Below are 25,868 nucleotides of genomic sequence, written 5' to 3'. Positions count from 1 at the left end.
GCAAGAGTTTTATATATTGTGGATCTAAGTATCTTAAGAGATTTTTTCCAAGTATTTTCTCCCATTGTGTGGACTGTTTTCTCTCTTTCTTTTTTTCTCTTTTCTTTTTTTTTTTTTTACGTTTATTTATTTTTGAGAGAGAGACAGAGCCAGAGTGTGAGTGGGGGAGGGACAGAGAGAGAGAGGGAGACAAAGAATCTGAGGCAGGCTCCAGGCTCTGAGCTGTCAGCATGGAGCCCAACGCAGGGCTCAAACCCACGAACTGCGAGAGCATGACCTGAGCCAAATTCGGATGCTTAACTGACTGAGGCACCCAGGTGCCCCAAACTTTTTTGATGGTATCATTTGCATGCAGTACAAAAGTTTTTAATTTTTATGTAATTCAATTTGTATATTTTGCCTTTTATCACTTGTGCTTCTAGGGTCATAGCTAAGAAATCATTGCATAAACCAATGGATAATGGAGATATGTTCATATATTCCAATCTTTTCTTCTAAAGCTTTTATAGTTCAGCTTTATTACATTTACATTTAGCTCTATTATATACTTTGAATTAATTTTTGTGTATGCTCTAAGGCAGGCGTGCAACTTAATTCTTTTGCATGTGGATACCCAGTTGGCCCAGCGCCATTTGTTGCAAAGACTGTTCTTTCTCTATTTAATTGTTTTGGCACTCTTGTCAAAATCAATTGGCAATAAATGTAAATTTCTATTTCTGGAACCTAAATTCTTTTCTGTTTACCTATATGTCTATCTTTATGGCAGTGTCACAGTGTCTTGACTACTAAAACTTATAGGTTTCTAATATTGGGCACTAAAAATTCTCCAATGTTGGTCTCCTTTTAAAAGAATGGCTGTCCTGGGGGTGCCTGGGTGGCTCAGTCGGTTAAGCAGCCAACTTCGGCTCAGGTCATGATCTCGCGGTCCGTGAGTTCGAGCCCCGCGTCGGGCTCTGTGCTGACAGCTCAGAGCCCGGAGCCTGTTTCAGATTCTGTGTCTCCCTCTCTCTGACCCTCCCCTGTTCATGCTCTGTCTCTCCCTGTCTCAAAAATAAATAAAACGTTAAAAAAAAAATTAAAAAAAAAAAAGAATGGCTGTTCTGAATCCCTCTGATTTCATGTCCATTTTAAGATCAGCCTGTCCATTTCTACAAAAATGTCAGTTGGTATTTTGATGGGAATTTTGTTGAATTCATAGATCAATTTAGGGAGTACTGCCATCTTTATTTGTGTCCTCTGATTTCTGAATATGAAATGGCTTCCATTTATTTATAGTTCTTTAATTTCTTTTGACAATGGTTTGTTGTTTTTAATATATAGGTCTTGCACTACTTTTGCTAAATTTATAGCTAAGTATTTTATTCTTTTTGATTTATTATAAATGAATTGTTTTCTTAATTTTAAATTGCTCATTGCTAGTGTAGAGAAATATAATTTTGTATATTGATCTTATATCCTGTAACCTTGAACTTACTCATTCCAAGTTTTTAAAAGTGGACTGCTTATCATTTTCTATATACAAGAGTATAACATCTGAAAATAGAGATGCTTTTTCCTTTCCAGTCTGGGTGCCTACTGTTTCTTTTTCTTGCATAACTGCCCTGTTCTGGATGTAGGGGGAAAGCTTTCAGTCTTTCACCATTAAACAGAATGTTAACTATGTGACTTTCATAGAAGCTCTTTATCAGGCTGAGGAAATTCTCTTCTATTCTTAGTTTTTTGAGTGTTATTATCATGAAAGGATGTATTATTCAAAACCTTTTCTGTGTGTGTTACTTACTGACATACTCACATGTTTCCCATTTATTCTATTAACATGGTATATTACATTAATTGAATTTCAGATGTTAAATTAACCTTGCATTCTTGGAGCAAATGCCACTTGGCCATGGTATATAATCTTTTTTAGATATTTTATTATTTTGTGGAGGAATTTTAACACATGGAGTATTGGTCTGTAGTTTTCTTATAGTGTCTTTGTGTGATTTTGGTATAAGGGTAATGCAGGCCTAACATACAGAGTTGGGAAATGTTCACTCTTCTATTGTTTGGAAGAGTTTATGATGGACTGGTATTAATTCTTCTTTGAATTTTTTATAAAATTAATCAATAAGGCTTTCTGTGAGTCAGAGCTTTCATTCTGGGAAGCTTTTTGATTACTAATTCAAACTCTTGTTATAAGCCTATTCAGATTTCCTATTTCTTCTTAGGTCAGTTTTGGAAATTTGTGTCTTTTCAGGAATTTGTCTATTTCAACTAAGTTAATGAACTTTTTAGCATACAGTTGTTCATGGTATTCCTTTATAATCCTTTTTTATTTCTTTTTAAGTTTATTTATTTATTTTGGGAAAGAGAGAGAGCATGAGTGGGAGAGGGGAGCGAGAGAGGGAGAGAGAGAATCCCAAGCAGGCTTTGCACTTGTAGAGTGCATTCTACAAGTGCAGAGACTGACAAGGTGCTTGATCTCATGAACCATGAGATCATGACCTGAGCCAAAATCAAGAGTTGGATGCTTAACCGACTGAGCCACCCAGGTGCCCCAATCCTTTTTTATTTCTGTAAGGTTATATTCTATACAAAGATCACCTCTTTCATTCCTGGTTTTAGTAACTTGAGTCTTTTTCTCTTTATTGCTTAATTTAGCTAAGGGTTTGTCAAATTTGCTGCTGTTTTGAAAGAACCAATTTCTGTTAATATTCTCTGCTATTTTTCATTTATTTCATTTATTTCTTCTCTAGTCTTTATTATTTCTTTCTAATTATTTTTTATTTTGCTTTTCTTTTCCTAGTTTCTCAAGGTGGAAGGTTAGATTTCTGATTTGAGATTTTTTTTCTTTGCTGATTAAGACATTTATAGCTGTAAGTTTCTTTCTGAGCAATGCTTTTGCTGTACCCCATAAATTCTGGTATATTTTCTTTTCACTTATCTGAAAGCATTTTCTAATTCCTTTCTTGATTTTCTTCTTTGATTCATTATTAAAGAATATGTTGTTTAATATCTCAAGATTCTTTTTTTTATTGCTTGCCAATTTATTTAATTAAAGAATGAAGTTATCAGAGAACATACTTTGTATGACTTCCAGATTTATAGGGGCTTACATTATGGTCTAGCATACAGTTTATCTTGGAGAACGTTCTTTGTGTGTCAGCAGTGTAAGTACTTTGTTGTTGAGTGGAATATTCTATAGATGTCTAATGGCATTGAACTGTTTTCAGGTCTTCTGTTTCTTTTGTTATCTCTTGCTTAGACGGTCTATCCATTATTGAAAGTGGGGTACTAAGTCTCTATTAGTGCTGAATTGTCTACTTTTCCCTTCAGTTCTGTCAGTTTTGCTTCCTATATTTTGGGTTTCTATTGTTAGTTGAGTCTTGCTTTTTTAATCTGAAAATCTTGGTCTTTTAATTGGTGTATTTAGACTATTTATATGTACAATTAATGTAATTATTGATATGGTTAAAGTACCATCTTGCTAGTTATTTTCTATTCTATCCCTTCTATAAAACTCTTTTATATGCAGAATTTTCTAGTCTTGGCCCAGTTAAACAGAAATCAATAAGAAAAGATAACTTGATTTTCTATAAATATGTAAATAGATCAATGCATGTGTAAATAACCCATGGATCAAAGACAAAATCTGAATAAAAATTAAGAACTATCTGGAATGAAAATTAAAAACTTAACTTATTAAAAGCTTGTAAAATAAACTTGATTCTGTGCTTAAAGAAAAATTCGTGAATTTAAATGTATATATTTGAAGAAAAAAAAAGCCTAAAATTTAATGAACTAAGCATCCATGTCATGAGAAAAAGAACAGCAAATTAAATCTAAAGAAGATACAAGTAAAAAATGGATAAAAGCAAGTGTGGAAATCAATGTAATAAAACACATAAAACAGAGATGATCTATGAAGTCAGAAGTTCACCCTTCTTGGGGGTAAAAAACTAGTAAGTTGACAACTACCTGGCAAGAAAGAAAAAAGAGACGGCACAAAATATCAGTATGAGCAATGATAAAAGGAGGTATCGCTACAGATACTGCAAACATTAAAACAATATTAACAATTTTATGTTAGTAAATTTAAAAATTATCCTAAAACTACCAAACTCCCAGAAAAAAACACAGCTTACCAAAACTGGTAAAATAAGAAAAAAAATATGTAAGCATTACAAAAAATAAAACTACTTAAGAAATTGAATTCATAATTTAAAACCTTCCCACAAAGAAAATTCCAGTCCATGGGTACTGTACTGGCAAATTTTACGAAATATTTAAAGGTAATATTCTAATAATTATTTTGTGGAAAAATAAGATGCAGATACAAAATGGGGAATAATGAGGAAGAACTCTATGACTCTGGATCTGAATTGGTAAAATATGAATTAGAATTATCAGTATGGGACATGACTTACATATATTCATTTATATAGGGTACGCCTATGTTCCTCTATAGATCTTTTCACAAAAGGCTAGAAGCAATGACATCCAGAGCAATAAGCACACTTTGGCACCCAGATATGGGTTTGAAATGTCATTTCCCCTAAAAAGAAACCAGGACTTCTCATACTTTTGGCTCATTCCAGGTCTAGGACAATGAAAACAAAGGGAAGTCTAGAATGTCTTGTTGAATCAGAAAGCAAAGAAATGTTCAAAGGTTAATGGAACTTACAAAAAATGATAGAAATCAGCTTAAACAGGCTTCTACTGGGAAAATTTATAAAATTTGGAAAAAGAACAGTGAAAGCAAAGGGTTATAACACATTAAATAAAGCAGAGAATATATGAGTCTATAATTGGGATCAACAACCTTTTTCTGTAAAGGGCCAGACAGTAAATATTTTAGACTTTACAGACTATGCAATCTCTGTCATAACACTCAACTCTGCCAATGTTGTGTAAAAGCAACCATAAAGTGTAAATGAGCATGTATGATTATGTTCCAATAAAACTTTTATTTACAAAAATGGGTGGCAAGGGCCATAATTTGCTGACCTTTTGTTTATAGTGACAGTCAAAGGAAAAAGAGAGGACCATACTTTTCACAGAAAAATCTTGGCTCCTAAATGAAAAAAAAAAAAAAAACCTGCTAGAATTTGAGGAAAAAAAGAAATCACCATTTTGCAATTATCAATGTAGTAAATGATTTAGGCAAGAGTCAATAATATGATAAGTAGGTAGAACTATTAAAATGAAAGGTTGCTGGAGAACATGTTATTAACCCCACATATTACTTACTAATTACAAAAAGGAAAAGGTACCTTTACAATGTACAGAATCTGGTAGAGAGTACCTTAGGAAGTACTCAAACTCAGCATCATTAACAATTAGAAATATGGACCTTATTGGCCGCCTGATGTTATGTGATGGGAAATATACATTATCTATATAATGTTCTTGACAAAAGTATTTAGCCTGATTCTAATCATGAAGAAATAATGAGGCAAATCCAGTTTGTGGACTATTCTATACATCAACTGATCTGAACTACAAAAAATTCTATCTTATAAATGAAAAAAAGAAGAAAGGTAGTTTAAAGATTAAAGACACCAACCAACCAAATACAATGTGTCATCCTTGATTTGATCCTGGTTGGGGGACCGTATACAATAATGGACATATTTTTGGCGATTAGGGAAAACTGAATATGGTTATGTCTGTCCCTTAGGATTTACATACTAATGAACACAGGGATGAAGTAGCAGGATGTCCACATTTACTTAAAAAAAAAAGTAGTCTCTGTGTGTGTGTGTGTTGTGTGTGTGTGTGTGTGTGTGTGTGTAGAAGAGAGACAGTAAATGTGCTAAAGGTTGACTCTTGGTGAATCTAGATAAAGATTATATAGGTATTCACCATATTATTCTTCCAACTTTTCTGAACTTTTAAATTTTTCAAAATTTGGGGAAAACATTAAGACTTTCTGATTCAACAAAGTATGGGATGGGAAAAGTGAACAGGTGACAAGCTGGGAAAAGATATTTACAATATCTAAATATATCTTTAGACTTTAAAGTTATTTCTAGCTTACAAAAGGAATTTCTAACAAGTTAGTAAGAATCCCGAAAGAAAAAAGGTCAAAAGATATGAACAGGCAATTCACAGAAGAGGAAACCCAAAAGGCCAATAAGCATATAAAAAGATGGATACTGTAACTTAATAGCAATCAGAGAAATACAAAATTAATGATGAAGTACCACATTATCCCTATTTAACTAGCAAAAACAGAAAGTTGGCTGATGTTAAGCATTAGTACAAATACAAGGGATGTGGAAATATAGGAAGGCACAGATAAGCACAAAAGCAACCAGGCAACACCTAGACAGTGAAGTGTACTCACGCTTTATGACCTATGCATTCCTCTCCTGGCCTTATATTCCAAAGAAATCCTCATGAAAGTCCATAAGTGAACCTGCAAGAGTATTCACTGCAGGGCTGTTTGTGGCGGTAGGGTATTAGAGATAATATGTATAGCCACTAAAGAAGGAGTTATGGGTAAAATGTGGATTCTTTGCTATGGTTAGAAATAAGAGAACAGATGGACATCTAACAAAAATGAAGCTTTAAAAAGGTAAGAAAAAGAAGGAACTATGCAGCCACTATGGAAACAATATGGAGGTTCCTCAAAACCTTAATAACAGAATTACCACATGATCCAGCAATCTTATTTCTTCCCATATCCAAAGGAAATGAAAACAAGATCTCAAAGAGATATCTGTACTTCTATGTTCACTGCAGCATTACTCACAATAGCCAAGGAATGGAAATAATCTAAGTGTCTGTCAATGGATGAATGGATAAAGAAGATATGGTATGCTTATATGCAATGGAATATTATTCAGCCACAAGAAAGGACATCCTGCCACTTGCAACAACATGGATGGACCTTGGGGGCATTATGCTAAATGAAGTTAGACAGAGAAAGACAAACACTGGTGGCTACCAGGGGTAAGGGGGGGGGGGGAGCGAAGAGAGAGATGTTGGTCAAAGAGTACAAACCTCTAGTTAGAAGATGAATACGTTCTAGGGTTCTAATGTCCAGTATAGTGATTATAGTTGTTAATACTGTATTATGTACTTGAAAGTTGCTAAAACCTTAAATGTTCTTACCACAAAAGAGAGTAGTAATTATGTGCTGTGACGACAGTGTTAACCTTACCATGCTAATCATTTTATAATGTGTAAGTATATCAAATCAGTATGTTGTGTACCTAAACTTTTACAATGTTATGTTAATTACATCTCAATACAGCCAAAAAAAACCAAAAAAAAAAAAAACAAAAAAAAAACCCCCAGAATGATCTATATCACAGTATCTGTATACTGAAACATAATTACATAAACTAAAAATATATAATAATATCTGACGGGGTAGCATATGTAAAACTACATATATACTTTATGCATTTTTCTATGTGTATATTTCATGAAAAAAAGTAAACAGCGTTATGGTAAAGTAATGAGAATACTATGGAAAGCAATACTACTCTATAATTATTAAGCATCACCATATAAAACTAGAATAAAGCATTTGGAGGTGTTTTTTTTTTTTTTTTTTGGTTTAGAGTGACCATCAGTTAAGATGGTTTTGTTACCTGAGGTCAATGAGTTAAAAGGTATTTGCTGAAGGCCTACATGTAAGCCAGCTTTATCATGATGTTGGCTTATTTTTACAGGTGATTCTTATATAACTGTACGATGCTGAATCCTGTTTAGTCAAGAGAGAGCCCATATATTAAATATGATCTCCCAAGAATTCAATTTGAAAAGTACTTTAACAAATGTTACACAAAACAGAATATTAGAGAACTCAGGACAGAAGTATTATAATTAAACATTACAATAAATAAAATCAAAGGTCATTTTATTGTCCAAGTAGAAAGATTAGTTTGTTTCCTTAAGGTTTCTGTTTAACGTCCTCATTAGGGCTTCACTTTTTTTTTTTTTTCTCCAAAATCCTTAAAGTCAAAAGTTGGTCAGAATTTCATGTATTGAATCTGACTTTTAATACAGTCACATTATTTCACCTGATTTTCAAATTCCTTATCATCTAAATCAACATCAAAATCAATTTACCACCCCTTTACTCATTTTTTTTGCAGCTCTGTCTATACTTTAGTCTTGGATTATTTTAAATGTTGTCATTTTTAAAATTTTATTTTTTGAGAGAGAGAAAGAGTGCAAGTGACAGAGGGGCAGAGGGAGAGGAAGGGAATCTTAAGCAGACTCCACACTCAGTGTGGAACCTGAAGTGGGGCTCAATCTCGCGACTGTGAGATCATGACCTGAGCAGAAATCAAGAGGTGGAGGCTTAAATGACTGAGCTACCCAGGCGCCCCTAATCTTGGATTATTTTAAACATTTTGTCTTTTCTACAATGGAATGACAGTCTCTTGTTCCATATTAGGTTCATCTAGATAAGGTTTACCAATTTGTAAAGAACTATCCGCTGTCTTTTATAACACTTAACCCATTTTAAAGGTTTTGATAATGGTTTACACTATGGTTTATTTTACACATCATTTGAGAATTTCTTTATAATGATGACATGACGTTTTCTTGTTGAGGTTAATGTTTTCTGGTGCCTCTAAGGGCTAAACACCAAGTCATATTTCCCTTCTGAGAGCTCAACACTGCAGATGCTACAAACTCTTGTTACAAGTGGGAAGGATGTAGAAGCAAAAACTGGTCCAAAATAATTTCATGGCTTACAGTCCAGCCACCATGAGGTCTACAATCTTTCTGTGGCTTAAGAGTCCAACTGTGAGGAAAAAAAAAACCAAAGGCAGAACCAGGGCTTAGGTCCTGAGGCAGGGGCAGAGGGGTATCTGCAGGAGGCTTATAACAACACATTTAGGGTTAGGAAGTAGGAAGCTGATCACCCTCAGAAGCTCTTCAAACTCAGTGGAATTCCTCTTGCTCCCGAGACTTTCTTGGGAGCTAGACCCCTTAACCAACAGGCTCATCAATTGCAGGTGGGGGTCACAGGACCATGAAACAGTTAGGGAAATAGGTACAGAGCCAGCTGGGGTCTCAAATTTTGTGTGTTGATGCTGCAGGGAGCTGTACAAAGACAACATGGAAGATAAAATTCTTTTTTCTCAAGCTTTATATAGATATATAAATAGAGTAACAGTACACGGAAACAAAAATGTCCTTATATCCTGAAAGTTTACCACTACACTCTTTCACAATTCAAATGTCCTGCAGGGTGACTGGCAACCAGTCATTCACTCCCTATGAATTCAATCTTCACGTTTTCCCTCCAATGACCTCAGTGTAATCAATCTCAGTTAAGATAAAGAAGACACGGTATAAGACGGACAGGTAATCTGGGGGATCCTTCAAGAAGACAACTGAAGATGGCCTTCTGTAGGCGAGGACTCCGGGGTAAGGAAAACAAGCTTGGAGGCATAAGGAGCCTGGCAGGGGGGAGTGGATCAGAATGCTTGATTTGCAATGCTGCTGAGGCTGGTCTTGCCCTTTCTCCCAGGGATCAAAGAGGAAATGACACACCCTACAGAAATGAATCTTTGCTCAGGGGAGAAGGGTCATCTACTCGTGCTGTTCAAAGAAGTTTGTAGTAACAAGAACAGAGGGAACGTCTCAGGAAGGGTATCAGTAGGCCACTCTAGTTATGCAGGCTTGGACAGAGCAGGCTTCCTGCAGCTCTGGGCAGTCCACACCACAGGAAGCAGAAGGAGTCCTCCTAGGACAGAACTGCTTACAGACCTCATATTAAAACAGCTTCCCCTGCCCCTCCCTCTCCCTCTCTTCTGTTCCCTTGGAGTTGTGAACAGAATCCATGATAAAATGGGAGACTGAAAAGAGAAGTCACACTAAACCATGAAAAACTCTGGTCAAGTACTAATGCATGCTTACTTGTAAATAAATAAGCAGAGCAATTAGTTTTCTGCTACACAACAAATTACCACAAACTTAGAGGCTTAAAATGACACCCATTTATTATCTTATAGGTCTGTAAATCAGAAGTCCAGGCCCAGCATGACTGCTTGATCTGCTTAGGGTCTCACTCACACATCTTCCAGGCTCATTCAGGTTATTGGTGATATTTAGGTTGCTTCCAGTCTCTTGCCATATGGCCCTTTCCGTTTCCAAAACCGGCACAACAAACTCCCTTACATCAACACCTCTCTTGAAATCACTGCCATTTCTGTCTATGACTCTTACAGCCAAATGTGGAGGGCTCATGACATCATCTCAGCCTCACAGATTATTTCCCTGTTTTAAAGGCCAACTGATTTGGGATCTTAATTACATTTCCAAAATCCTTCACAGCAACATCTAGATTCATGTTTGACTGGGAGAAGGTGCGTGTGTGCACCCTGGAGGCCAGGAATTTGGGAGGCCATCTTAGAATTCTGCCCATCATAAACAGCATGCGAGACACTTGGCTAGACAGGTGAGATTTAAATTTTTTTTTTTTTAACGTTTATTCATTTTTGAGAGACAGAGAGAGACAGAGCATGAGCGGGGGAGGGGCAGAAAGAGAAAGAGAGACAGAATCCGAAGCAGGCTTTAGGCTGAGCTGTCAGCACAGAGCCCGACATGAGGCTCAAATTCACGAGCCATGAGATCATGACCTGACCCAAAGTCAGATGTTTAACCGACTGAACCACCTGGGCGCTCCTAGACAGTAAGATTTTAAAATAAAAAAAAAGATTTTCAAATGCTTACAGTGCCAGTTCTGTTTGTTTTCATTGTCACCTACTCCAAAGACCAAAGGAGGGCCAAAGAGGACAGTGTGAATTATTTATAGATAAACCAAGTGGAATCAAATATACAGCTGTTCTCTGTGCTGTCTGTGCAGAGCTACTGACTGTCCATATTTCAGAAGAGTCTGAGACACAAAAGAATTAGGAAGAAGAAGTTATGAACTAGAGACCGGCTTGAAAAGTAAGCTGCAATTTTGTGGTCAATGGCAAGTTTCCCATGCCACAGAAAGACAACGCAATGCCAGGAAACAGCTGAAGAAATGGCTGAGCAAGTGCCCTCAGACAAACCTTATGAATGACAGTGACACAGCACTCTACCAAGCACAACTTTTGGCAGGAAACTGGGTCAAATCAATATGCAGTACTCTGTACCACTCAATTACCACAAAATCTGAACATCTTCTTAAGCACATTTTAGATTGAGGGCTGAGGGGGCTGTTGGTTGAATAGTTAGAAACTTGAAAAGCTAAAAGGCACCAAACATCTCTTTAGAAGAGAACCTACTTGATTTTATTGGACTATGAAAAAGTGACTGGAAGAAACACCTTTCAAGAACTGAATTTAACTTGAAAATAAAGACCTCCATTTTAAGCAACAGTTTCCAGTTTTCTTTAAGCCATTAGGTCTCCATTTTAAGCTTTAGATTTGAAATCAAGATTTTCTGTACTTAATAATTACATAAACCAAAGAACTCAGCAAACCAAGTTTCCACCCAAAGCATCTTTCTGCACTCTGCAACAAATGTTTGAAAAAAGTTGTTGTTATGGAAACAGAAAAATATTTAACAGCACTGGCATAAATAACTGAGGGGGGTGCAGAGGGATGCGGGGAGGTGGTCATGCCCAGACTGTTCCAACTAACTGTTAATAGAGAGATGGGGGGAAGGGAGGGGAGAGGGGAAAAGAGGTAGAATTACAGAATCAATTGAAATGTAATAGATGAAAACAAAGAAAGCCTATTTTTGAAGAAAGTTAACATGATTTACTACGAAAGAAGCTCTAGAGGGCAGTAGGAATGAGCAAAGTAGTGAGAGGAGTCAGTTACAGGGGGGTCTAGAAAGCAGCCAGGGTACTAGAGTGGCATCCTTGCTAAGAGGCCTGAAACTCTCCTGGAAGCCCTGGATGACCATCAGATACAACTTGGAATGGTAAATTCTATCCAATTGAAAGTTGTTCCAGATACTGCAAAGGGTGTTTTAAAACCGATTTACCAAAAATGACCACAAGCAATGGAAATAGGTCACAGAAAACATACAAGGCAAAACTTCAGTGTGTGAGTCAAGGTAGTAAGCAATGATAACTACTTACACGTTTTGGAAAAATACTGTAAAGTGTTCTGTTAAGGATATTCTTCTCAAGTCTTTAAATTATTGCTATACATATCAAGACAATGAAACATTTCCAGCATGGGCATTAAGTCAGTACACTGCCGGATCAAGTAGAAAAGGTATAACAAATATTCATTGTAGTCTGACAAAATCACTTGAGAATGTAAAATTAAGTTAACTGAAATCAAGAAATCAACAGGCAATCTTGTTGGACTTAATTTACTGAAGGGGCACCTGGGTGGCTCAGTCGGTTAAGCATCAGACTTCAGCTCAGGTCATGATCTCACGGTTCGTGGGTTCGAGCCCCATGTCAGGCTCTGTGCTGACAGCTCAGAGCCTGGAGTCTGCCTCAGATTCTGCGTCTCCCTCTCTCTCTGCCCCTCCCCGGCTCGTGCTCTTTGTCTCTCTCTCAAAAATAGACATTAAAAAAAATTTTTTTAAATAAGATAATGTACCATATGTAAGTGTTAAGTGTGGTGCAGCACCTGGGTGGCTCATTGGGTTGAGCGTCCAACTCTTGGTTTTGGCTCAGATTATGATCCCAGGGCCGTGGGATCAAGCCTTGTGTTGGGTTCTGTACTGAGCGTGGAGCCTGCTTTGGATTCTCTCTCTCTCTCTCTCTCTCTCTCTCTCTCTCTCCTTTGCCCCTCTCTCCCACTCATGTTCTCTTTCTAAAATAAAATTTTTCAAAAGTGTTGAGTGTGAAACATGTACCAGAGACACAAAAATAAATAGGTAAATTATCTTCACAGCCTGGTCTAGCAGGGAAACAGACATCCAAACAGACAATTAGAGCAAAACCCAGCGCACTGACGTAAGTCAGTAGATGTCATGAGTAATGAAGACTCCAATTTCATTTCTGATGTTTGATTACATCCCACACCTGGGCAAGCAGATAAGAAAGCCAGTTCTCTTTCTCTCTCTCTCTCTCTCTCTCTCTCTCTCTCTCTCGGATCTAGTGAGAAGTTCAAACTTTGCAAGTTTGCCCCAGCCTCACCAACTCCTTCCTGCCAATAAAAGCCAAGCTAGTCTCCTTTCTCTGCACTCTAAAGAGCATTTTTCAGACTTGCTGGGGAGCCCACCCTGCATGCTTCATTCTCTGAATATAATAAACTTGGTGTGTGTGCATGTGACATTATCAGTCTTGACAGCTGACCCAAACTTTGGGTCGGGATCCATCCCACCTCTGTGAGGTGAACACAACACCATGGAAGCAGACAGAAGGCACTTTCGACCTCTGCTAGGCAGGCTGGGGAAGGCTTGCTGTACAGAGAAGAGGAGTACTCTACAGTACTAAAGGTCATTAGGGATTCAACAGGCCAAGGAGGTTGTAGTGGACTCCAACTGGAGTATCTGCCCATTGTATGATTTCTCTGCACTGGGTGAAACCCTTATAAACATAGGGACAACACCTGGAAGGCAGGTTCACTATCAAATACTCTCCTTGTTTGTCTGGTGGGGTTCATACATGATCTAACCATAGGTTATCAGTGTGCTACTCTTGAGATTTTTCAAACTAAGGGAAAAGAAGCTATGAATGCGGTGATAGAGGGAGGCTACAGAATATAGGTCTGAAGAGCAGTCAGTGGATTTGTTTTCACCGTCATAGGAAAAAGCTATTGGCAGTGGGAGAGAATAAGCCAATACAGAGTGGAACAGAGATACAAGACAGAGAGAAGACTCCTGGCGGTGTGATAACATGGATCCTGTTGTCTCTGGGTCGTAGCTGTATCTCTGACCTTTCTGCAGATATATTACAGTCCTCAGTATTCCTTCCAATATATGTTCATTTTTGCCTCTGTAGTTTCAGTCAGATTTCTATTACTTAGAACCAAACAACTACAGCACTAGCCAAAACAGAGGGATTAAAGGCACCCTGTAACTACTGTTAATTTTCTTACAAGTAATACTACTATAGCTATGTAGCATGTTCTTATATATGGAAATGTGTGCTCAAGAGTATTGGAGTAAAATGGCATTATGTCCACTACTCTCAAATGATTTAAAATGGGCAAAAATATGAAGTAAATATGGCAAAAATATTTATTTTTGAATTTAGGTTAAGGGCACATTTATTACCTGTCCTTTCTCCTTTTTTTTTTTTTTTTTTATATGAAAGTGTCCACAGAATTCTTTTTACAGGGGAGACTCAAAGTATGTACAACATGCCTGAGCTTGGAAAGCCCAGTTACTTCAGGAAATGGTAAGTAGTGCTCCACAGGGGTGGTTTAGGGTGGGGTCGTACGGGAGAAAGGTAAAGGACAGATTTTATATTGAGAAATTCAGTATTTATCTTAAAGACATCAGGAACCATCAAAGGATTTTTTGTGGGAAAGCATGCAGGAAATGACATGGTTAGATTTGGATAGTAAAAAGATTTCTCTGTTGATAGTATAGTTCATAAATTGGAAAAAGGCAGGCATGTGGTAAGAGTCTAGATAAGAAATGATGAGAGGGCCTGAATTAAGAGGAGAGAGGTGAGAAATCAAGATTAGAGAAAAGCAGATATGAACAATTGATAGAATTCTGGTAATGGATTTTGGGGGGGGAAGGGATGGAGTGCTTTGAGGTAAAGGAAAGAATCCAGAAAGCATCAGGATTTCTGGCTTTGGTGACTAACTGGTACCATTCACAGAGATTGGAAATACAGAAAAGCAGGACACACTGAGTTTAAGGTGTTGTTGCAAACACAAGGGAAGTGGTAGGGGGAGAGGGGTGAGACACAGATTGGGAAACCATAGGCATATGCCAAGGGCATGGAAGAGATCGCCCCGTAAAAAACGTGGAGTTGGCTAAAAGGGGCTGAGGAAAGAGAAGCAGCTATAGTTAGGGGACAGACAGGGAACAGAACCCTGAAAGAGACTACAAAAAAAGAGCTTTAGACACAGGAGAAAAACACAGAGTGAGTTCACAAGAATAGAGGCCGACAAAGATCTGAGAAGGAGGAAGAAGTCAGCGGTGCCTCGTACTCTACAAGAGATCAAGAAAGACAAGATTAGTGTTATCCAACAAGAAGACCTAAAGTAGGGCAGTTCCAGGGTCGATTAATTCAACACTATAATCAAGGACGCAAGTTCTTTCCACTTTTCCACTTTCAGACAAATTTTGCTGGCTCTATCCTTAGACTAGCACCCCTAATTGCAACATGGTTCCCATAGTACCCCAGGTATTGCCTGCAGACAATCAATATTCAGCATGGAAGAGAGGTATTTCTTTAAGTCTCTTTTTTAGAGTGGAAAAAAAAAAAATCTATTCCCTGAAATCCTTTAGTAACAATCAGTTACTTCCTAACCCACTGAAAATTTACTTTCTGCAGTGAAAACGCACAACTTCACTCTCTTTGTACTAAAACTACTTTCAAGTTTCATAAAAAGAAACTTAGCTCTAAACTGCTGGGCAAATTCTTCCAGTCACATTATCTGCAATCTTGTAGGGTCAAAATTCAAAATTTAGTAACCTCTTTGTTTACATCCATGTGGTGGCTTTGTGGTCTATGAACTGGAGTGGGCTGAACTATAGTCCCCAGAATTCCCTCATACATTTCTGCGTAGGGTGGGTTACACGTGATGCTCTCTCCTGAGAGCTGGAACATGGAAGGGAGGCAGATGCCATTTTGTAGCATACATATACCTTCTCCCAGTTATTCACTCAAACACCAATGTAGGTGCTGCTGGGAAGGGACTCTGCAGAGATAATTCAAGTCCCTAAGCAGCTGACTTCAAATTAATTAAAAGAGAGATTATGTAGACCTCTTTTAACTAGTTGGAAGCCCTTTCAAAGAGAAGTTAGGCCTTACCTAAGAGACTCCAAATAACAGATGGATCTGCAATTGTTCTGCTTCCTCAGCATCTTCCCTGAGAACCTGCCTGTGGATATCAAGCATTAAGTTCCTGCCCCTGGGGTTCCAGACTACTCATGATCTTCCATTCCTGACTGCTTGCCCCTGTACACTTTGGGCTTAACCAGTTACCACACTGTATAAACCAATTCCTCATAAAAACTCCACACATATATATACTCACACAGTCATATAAAAACTCTGACTGAACCCTAGTATACATGTGTTCACATCTGCCCCCAACTCCTACTTCTACAGATCCACTTCTACCTTTGTGAGAAAAAACAAACTCCATTCAGTGCTCTCAGACTGGACGAAGAGAAGTTTAAAATGGTGGAATGGCTTTCTTTTTTTTTTTTTTTTCCTTTCCACTATTTTGGGAGTAGCATGTAAATTTGCTGGCTTAGGGAATAGTCTAGTATACCTACTATATTCATTTCCTGTGCTATACCTAGGACCTCATGCTAGGCTTCAAATAATTTTCTTCACTGTATTGCCTGAACCTTGCTTGCACTGGAATTCACCTGTCCATTCACACACTTTCAATAAACTTCCACACTTTCTCTCAGCTCATGAGATTTCAGTTCCAGGCTCTTAAGGAAATCCCATTTATTTCCTCTCTAGTCACACATTAATTCACTTATTCTTACCAGTTCTCTTTGTGCATGACACCAAATTATTCTCTAGCCTAAATATTAATTGAAAACTTTTATATTCTGCATATCATTTCATTTTACAACTCCATTCTTAGGACTTTCTCCTGAGGATATAGTCATGCTGTATTTAAATCATTAGCTTCAGCACTGATAAGAATTAAACTTAAAACAATATAAAAAAAATAAATGAATTTAACAGATCTATCCTTACAATTTAATGTCCTTTAATACCGTAAAATAAAGTAACAGATAATTCAATGGAATAAAGAAGAAAATACACTGTATTATGTTTAGAAAGCAGGTTATAAAACAGTTTGTGTTCAGAAAATATGGTTATGTTTTTTGTGACTCGATAAATAAATACAGAGGTATGGAAAAAGGACTTGAACTATAAAAGTTCAATGTTAATGTTTCTGAGGGGCTGAACTGTTGGTAATTTTTTATTTTCTTCTTTCCCTTGGTAAGTATCTTCTAAGTTTACTACAGTGGACATGCACTGCTAGCATAATAAGCAAAATCCCAGTAAGTTCTGTGGTGGTGATTTAAAAATCTGTGGCCTAGAACAGGAATTCCTCACTAGCTCTGAAGGATCTGGTATGGACCTTGAGTGGGATGTCTAGAAAATCCCTGAACCTGTATGCAAGATGCCATTTGTATACAACTGTGTGTCTTTGTGTGAGTTTGGAGAGAGAAAGGAAGAGGTTCACAGCTTTCATCTAGTCCTCAAAAGATCCCATGATCAAAAAAAGGTTAAAATCACTAGTCCAGAATCCTGTGTGACATTAGCTCAATTTCTCCTATTTCAGGGATGGGGCATTATTTAAAGGATCCAGGGAGAGAGAATTTGGAACAGGAATTCCTAATTTCTATTTAGGCATTTTGTACAGCTGAAAATGTCTTTATCTCAAGTGATGTATAAAATTTATAAAACTCTCTAAAAAAACAAATTATATAAAGTGAAAAGGGCTGGATATAACTTTTGACAAGATCTCTCCAGAATAGTTACTGTTAAGCTTTCCAAGTAAGAATACCTGGTGCTTGAGACTAATAGTTTCAGTGTTGTAGGCTGACCTCCTCTCCCTGCCCTCATGCATCACTATAAATACTGCTCATGCCCTAATATCAGAATGTTTCTTCATTAGTCTCTGTTCTGGTCCACTCTAGGATGAGAGAACATACTTAAAGAGAATTTTACTGTAGAGATAAAACTCACTGTTAGAAAATAATGAACTCTTTTATGAAGATCAAAGTATGTGCCATATTTCTTTAAATCTCTTACATCTGACAGAAGGAGACTGTGGGTGACACATTACTATGAATGGATTAAGGCTCTACTTTATGTTCCTTGCAATCTCGACATTGTACCTAAACCGTTTTTATAAGAAATGATAGTGATGTGTTTCCTATCTAAACACTATGGTCTTTTCTTTGTTTAAATGTTTATTATTTATTTTGAAAAAGAGAGAGAGAGAGAGAGAGAGAGGCAGGCAGAGAGGGAAGGAGCGATAGAATCCCAAGCAGGCTCTGTGCTGTCAGTGCAGAGCCTGATGTGGGCTCTATCTCACGAACTGTGAGATCTTGACCTAAGCAGAAATCAAGAGTTGGGCGTTGAACCAACTGAGCCACCCAGGCAGCCCAGAACATTATGGTCTTTAAATCTAACACCCAGAAGTCAAAAATTTTTTTTTTCTAAGTAGGCTCCATACCCAGTGTGGAGCCCAATATGGGGCTTGAACTCATGATCCTGAAATCAAGACCTGAGCTGAGATCAAGAGTCAGATGCTTAAACTGAGCCACCCAGACACCCCAGAAGTCAATTTTGCTTACATAATGACTATTCCAAAATATTGATTCCATCTAGAAATGCCCAAAGAATCACACGAACTTTTCTGTGCACTTCCACCACCCAAATCCATGATCTGTGTCAGAATATAATCTCCTTAGAAGATGGGGGCTGCTATCAGATATCTTGCTATTAATGCTACCTACTCTAACGTGGTTCTACACAAATATAATTAGTGTATTTGATTATTCCAGGTTTGAGATTGGAAACAAATTATTCAAACCTAATGTGTTTACTATAATAAAAAATGACTAATTACAATTTTGACAACACTAAAGAAAATTACAAATTTCAATAACTGAATCAAGAGATCTACATACAGTTTCTCTATCACTTACCTTTGAAATTCTTTTTTTCTCCTAACTTACCAGAGTGTCATTACTCTAGCAGTTATATCACTAAGATATTCTCTTTATCTACTTGCTAAATTAGGTTGGAACCAAATACAGATGAAGCCTTGTCTTCTCCTCAGTGTATCTGAGATGTGCAAAACCTGATACCCAGAGGTAGAAGGGAAGCCAGAAATCTGGTTTGAGGAAGCAATTCTGTGGTTGAATCACAACTCTCTGCAGGATTTTCTTTTGTTTGTCCTTTTGGGTTACTGATAATATTTATTTGGTGATATATAGAAGTTTGCACTTTAAAAGCACATGCAAACAAATAAATACTGTATCTTTCTATATCCACATGGAAAACTTACATAATAAAAGTGGAGATAAAGTGCTAATCAGAAAAGTAACCTAAAAGTTTCATGCAGCTCCTGAATATAAGATCCTATGAACCAGGGACTCTATAGGTAGTTATCTTTCAAACTTCAGAAGTTAATACTCATAATAGATACTTGCTTCCCATTTTCAAACCATATTCAACAACACGGTTTCCTTGACGACTTGAGAATGTAACTTTCTCATAGAGACAACATGGGTGAAAAGCAAGACAAATGCATGCATAAAATACAAATAATAGTTTAATGAGAAACTATGGTCTGAAAATTTTAAACTTACTGTTCATGGAAATCCAGCATTGGTGGCTCAAATCGTATAGGTCTGCAATTACCCCGGTACAGAGATATACTGTAAGTAAAAAGAAAACAGCGTAAGAAATAATTCTTTAAAATATATATCCCCAAACTGAAGTCAGACACTTGAATTCTGTCACAAGAAAGAATACTTTCTAAGTAAGAATACTCGGTGTTCGAGCCTAACAATTTTGGTGTTGTATGCCGACCTCCTCTCCCTGCCCTCAGGTGCTGCCATAAATACTGCTCGTGCCCTAATAATCTCAGAATGGTTCATTAGTCTCCATTCTGGTCCACTCTAGGATAAGAGAACATACTCAAAGACAATTTAACTGTAGAGAGAAAACTCACTGTTAGTTAGAAAATAATGAACTCTTTTACGAAGATCAAAATACATGCCATGTTTCCTTAAATCTCTTATATTTGATGGAAGGAGACTGTCATCTTTAGGAAAAATGGAGTCTCATGTCCTATCAGGATTGTGCATTACTTTTCTTATTAGATGAAATCAAGAAATGTACGTTTTAAAAAATGAAGAAAAGGGAGTATTTTCCCTATTCAAAGGTATGTGAAAGCAGAAAATGCTCAAGTAGATTCAATGTTGAAATTTATTTGGTTGATATAGTTGATACCAACATACCTAAATATGTTCACTTGTATTTTTTGATACCTGCACAATGAACAATAAATAGTCAACACAACTACACATCCTTGGCAGACAAATACAGTATACAGACAAAAACCACAATCACATCAAACAAGAGTGTCAAAGGAACTAAACAAAAATGAATTTGGGGACAAAGTTTTAGGAACTGAAATAGCTTTTTCATTTGAGAGTTTGGAACACATCGATCTATAACATCTTAGCCTAAATATATGAATATCATTTCTAACTTTCCCACTTGATACTAGAACTTCTCACCAAAACAGATTTCTGAACAGCAAACCTCCTAAACATCACCATGACATGCCCTAACAATGATGCAATATAGAAATGACCGGGAGGATGTGGGGATGTCCACATGCCTCTAGTCATCTGTTTAAGCACAGAGAAAGTAAAAAATTCAGGAAGCCACTAACATTTCTAAATAGTGAATGTTTATCTTTCTGTTGTATTTTAAGAAATGATGTTAGAGAAAAACCATTTTGTAAGACTTTATTTCCATTACCATAATTCACAAGAACACAAGCTTCAAATGATACATTAGAAATATATTAGAAATAGACAAGGACATTGAGAATGTGTTGCAAATTTAGCTTTAACTCAACTCTGCAAAGATTACATAGTCTGAGTAGTAGAATCAATGTGCTAAAAGTAATGTCTAAAAGAGTTTTTAGCTTGATAATCCCTCTACACATGCTGAACAGAAAAGATGAAAAACACAAATAAGGAGGAAAACAGCAAATTTAAGATTCTACTTTACAAAAATCTAAGATCCTACTTTGCAAAAATCTAAAGACACTGGAACAAAGAAGGCACAAGTGCCCCCAAGACAGGAGCCACTTGCAGTGAGAGGTAAAGAATCTACTTTCTTTTGATTTCTGCTCTCCTTAGGCATGATATAACAAGGATACTCTCTGGCACCTTTAAATGAAGGGATGCCGACTAGCTCAACAGTTTCAAGGGTGTGAAACTCAAACATACAAAATCTTAATCCAATCAAGGGGGAAAAGTATAATGCATGAAGCATATGTATATGTCATTAATTTATATATATAAACATTGACTGTATTAGATGCTAGAGATATAAAGAAGATTAAGATACAGTTTTTTTTTTCTCTCTCACAGAAATGAGAATCTATTCCCCAAGTTGCAAATGGAAGCATCTAAAGTGGTCAGGTAAGATCAAAAACAAAAACAAAAAACATGCACACCCCCACTGACTCAACACAAAGGTAGTGAATGCTTGGGGCTGTCTAGTGGCCAGTGCTATGGGAACAAGGCAAAGAGCCTGCTCTCATCGCACTAACATCCCAGTAGGGGAGACAAAAGTAGAACCTACAAGGTAATGATGGGACATACAAAGAGACAGACCAAACACGGTAGGAACAGAGAAGGCTTCTGTGAGGAGGGGTGCTGCAGCCAAGACCTGAGTGGTGGAGATCTGGGGGAAGAAAAGAGACATACCTTGGCATGTTGAGGAACAGAGGGCCGAAGCGGCCAGAGTGACGGGAAGGAGGGGGTGGAAGTAGGAGCTGAGATCAGAGAAGTACAAAGGCCACGTCTCCTTTCAGGAGCCTGCATTTTATTCTAAGTGTAACAAAAAGCCTCTGTAGTGTTTTCATCAAGGGAGTGACGTGATCTGACACATCTGACAAGGTTAATTCTAGATGCTGTATGCTGTAGGAGCCCCAGAGTGACAGCAAGGGAGTCTCGCAGTAGTCCAGACAAGAGGGAATGATGGTAGCAGTGGTCTGTGGGAGTGCAAGGCAGTGTGGTGAGAAATGGCTCTTTTCTGAATGTATTTGGAAGGTAGAGGCAATAGGTCATGCTGATGGATTGGTTTTGGAACGTGAGAGAAAGGAGAGAAATCAAGAATGACTTAATTCTAAAATTTTGGCCTGAGAAACCAGATATGTAGTCATGACATAGGAGGTGTGGGTAAGAAGTGAGGAAGGATAGACAGTTTAGATGTTCAAGCGTACTTATGGTTTTAGACATTTAAATTTGAGATGTCTTATCTAAATGAGATGTTAAGTAGGCTGCTGGATATCTATGGTTATTACTTTCCATAAAAAAGTTACTGACTTAAAAAAAAAAGTTAATGACTTTTTTTTACATTTTTATTTTTTAAAGTTACTGATTTTTGTGTACTGATCTCATACCCAAGTCACTTTGGCAAGTTGATTCTAATAGTTTGTCTATAGATTCCCTTAGATTTTCCTGTCAATACCTGTGCTGCCAAAATGATCACTATCTTTGATTACCTCTGTAGACAAGTCATCTGCAAGCAATGGCAATTCTATTTCTTCCTTTTAAATCCTTAGAACTGGTCTCCATTTTTAAAAAATTTATTAAAAAAATTTTTTTTAATGTTTTATTGTTTGAGAGACAGAGAGAGACAGGTCGCAAGTGAGGGAGGGACTGAGAAAGAGGAAGACCCAGAATCCGAAGCAGGCTCTAGGCTCTGAGCTGTCAGCACAGAGCCTGACGCAAGGCTTGAACCCACAAATGTGAGATCATGACCTGAGCCGAAGTCATATGTTTATCTGACTGAGCCAGCCGGGTGCCCCTTGTTTTCATTTTTTATGCTTTAAGTGGGCTAAGACCTCCCAAAAAGTGCTCCACAGAAGTGGTGTCTGACATTTGTTATTTACAGATTTCTCACAAAATATGAGAGGGGAAAAATACATAAAGATGATTCCCTCATAAACAAACATGTATTTTCAAAACAATAGCAGATTTATGTCTAAGAAACAGTTTAATATTTGCGTGGGTACAACACAAGTTGTCACAGGTATAATCTTATTTAAAAAAACCCCAAAATTCAATGACATAGCTGTCATGTATCCACAGCTGACGGAGATGTTTGCTACTAAGCTTATTTCAAAAAATTTCTTTTAGGGGCGCCTGGGTGGCTCAGTCGGTTGAGTGTCCGACTTCGGCTCAGGTCATGATCTTGCAGTCTGTGAGTTTGAGCCCCGCGTCGGGCTCTGTGCTGACAGCTCAGAGCCTGGAGCCTGCTTCCGATTCTGTGTCTCCCTCTCTCTCTGCCCCTCCCCTGCTCATGCTCTGTCTCTATCTGTCAAAAAAATAAAAAAATAATAAATTTTTTTTAATGTTTGTTTATTTTTGAGACAGAGGGAGACAGAGTGCGAGTGGGGGAGGGGCAGAGAGAGAGGGAGATACAGAATCTGAAACAGGCTCCAGGCTCTGAGCTGTCAGCACAGAGCGCAATGTGGGGCTCGAACCCACGAACCGTGAGATCATGACCTGAGCTGAAGTTGGACACTTAACCAAGCCACCCAGGCGCCCCACTACTACGCTTATTTTAAAAGGGCATGACATTGTTTAGCGTCTTATTAACAGAAAGCAAATGTTTGCAAGTCTTTAATGTTGAAAAATAAATTGGGGCAAAGGCAATGTAAAAAATGGTATTCTTTGCCAATTTCAAAGAAACAGACTGAGACATTATAATAGAATATTGGATGATTTTATGCTTCCTACAGTGATTGTATTTGTTCTCAAAGTCTCAAATATTTTTATTCCTTTTATTATTTATTTGGGGATAAGGAGATGCATAAGGACTATTTTCTGACTTCAAGCAAGGGAACAACTGAGGAGATACAAAAAATCTTTCTTGTGAGACATGGTCAATGTTGCTTGGTGGACTGTGAGGTCCAAGTTAAGCAGGTAGCTCCCAAATGAAGCAAATAAAGCCTTTTTGGAGCTTTGGGAATTTGTTTAAACCAGGAAATTTGAAATGTTTTCCTAAAGGCAATTAGTACCTAAACAAAAGGTACTCTTTGGCCCAGTACTTCTTAAAGAATGCTCTGTGGTCTACCTGTATCTTTCTTAATCATCTAGAACGCTTGTAGAAATGCAGATTCCAGAGCCCCACCTCCAGAATGTGATTCCTTAAGTCTAGGAAAAACCCAGAAACCAGTTATATTCTCACATTTGGTTACTACTCTTTTGCATCTTGATCCACAATAAGTACTGCAAGCAGAAATAAGAGGGGAAAAGTACCTTAACATATAAAATTTTCAAAGTCATCAACAGTTTAAAATAGTTTCAAATATGATTCTTTTTTTTTTTTTTTAATTTTTTTTTAAACGTTTATTCATTTTTGGGACAGAGAGAGACAGAGCATGAACGGGGGAGGGGCAGAGAGAGAGGGAGACACAGAATCGGAAACAGGCTCCAGGCTCTGAGCCATCAGCCCAGAGCCTGATGCGGGGCTCGAACTCACGGACCGCGAGATCGTGACCTGGCTGAAGTCGGACGCCTAACCGACTGCGCCACCCAGGCGCCCCTCAAATATGATTCTTATTAGAGACAGCTGAAAAACAGTGACTTAAAATAAATCACGTAATTATAAATTTTAGCTTAAATTTTCATTTCTCTAAAGACTAATAATGTTGAATATCATTTCATTTATTTATTGTTCAATTAGATATCTTCCTTTGTAAAGTGTCTATTCAAAGTTTTTTAACAGGGGTGTTTGTCTTACTGAGTTATAAGAGGTCTTCACATATTCTAGATACATGCCCTTTGTCAAATATGTGTACTGTGAATATCTTTTCCCTGTTCCTCCTTTTCTTATTATAAATGTTGTCTTTTGGGGAGTGATGTCACTGAGACAGTGACTCAAGTTGTTGCTAACTGTAGCACCCTTCACAGGAAGACCAACCTGCAACTATCCATGGACACGACACTTATTGTGAAAATCCCAGAACACAGCAGTGAGGTTGAAGAACCCTCCTGGACCACAGAGACTGAAAAGGACTACATTAGAAAGGTAAGAGGAATGGCTACACTCTGACCACATCACCTCTCCAAGGCAGGGACAGAACCACACTAAGAGAGTACCCTGGGCCTACAGTTTTTCCAGTGGGAAAGATATAGACCAAGGTGGATATCCAGCTTCCTCAGTGTTATGGGTTGCTTCCCAGAAGGCCCACTTGGGTCTTGTCACAAGGGGACCACTGGGGGAATCTGCAGGGGTGAACCTGTGGGTCTTGACCACTGGAGATCAGATTGGGATGCAAGGGAGGGAAGGATGTACAGCAACCAGTGCTTGGATCTTGACAGACCACACTCCTCCTAGCAATGACACCCAAGTGGAGATCCTAGGCAGTGGCTATGCCCAACTGCAAAGTCAAGCCACCGGCCCGTCTGGCCAGGGAGCTTGGTGGACAATTCCACATGATTTAGATCCCTACCCAATGAGCCACACCTGCCACAAGCCTGTTCTATAGCCCAACCTGGGCTGGGAAGCAAATTAAAAGATCTGTTTAGGGTTGAATATAACTCCACCCCACCCAACCAGGAAACCTAACCAGAGCATCTAGGAAGCTGCATAGCTTAACCTGCAGCCCTGCTTAAAAGGACAGTTGAGCAGAGAACCCAGCCAGTGGCTTAGCTCATGTGCAGAGCTGAGGTGGTGGCCCCATCTGGCCAGAGAGCTTGGTGGGCAGCTTGCTAGATTCAGGTCCCCAGCCATCAAGTCATAATGGCTAGGGAGCCTGTTTTAGGGCCCCATACAGGCAGGGAAACAAATTCATAGTCCTGCCTAACTGCTGAGTATAGCACCCAGTCCTGCCCAACCAAGAAACATGGGCAGAGAATCCAAGCACTGTGGAGGCCATGTTCTAGCTGTGCATGGACAGGGAACTAAGTCAGCAGTCCTATCTAACCATTCCCAGCCAGTGCCCCTGCTGACATCAGAGCTCAGTAAGCGTCCTTGGCCAAATAGCGACCTGGATAGTAAATCCCACTTGTTCAAGATACTTTCA

The 25,868-nt window shown here is 38.0% G+C and overlaps 1 protein-coding gene across 1 annotated transcript in view; it reads right to left on the bottom strand.

Moving 5' to 3' along the window:
• TMEM131 (transmembrane protein 131) overlaps window positions 1–25,868 on the bottom strand; it is a 246,218-nt gene that overhangs the window by 106,728 nt on the left and 113,622 nt on the right. The window contains exon 4 of the mRNA XM_045445797.1: window positions 19,396–19,464. Coding sequence (XP_045301753.1) covers window positions 19,396–19,464 — 69 coding nt within the window. The remainder of the gene's footprint in view (window positions 1–19,395; window positions 19,465–25,868) is intronic.

This window comes from Leopardus geoffroyi, chromosome A3, assembly GCF_018350155.1.
Source record: "Leopardus geoffroyi isolate Oge1 chromosome A3, O.geoffroyi_Oge1_pat1.0, whole genome shotgun sequence".
Classification (NCBI taxonomy): Eukaryota; Metazoa; Chordata; class Mammalia; order Carnivora; family Felidae; genus Leopardus; species Leopardus geoffroyi.
The sequence above is the reverse complement of the archived record's forward strand: the minus strand, read 5'-3'. Positions and strand labels throughout refer to the sequence as shown.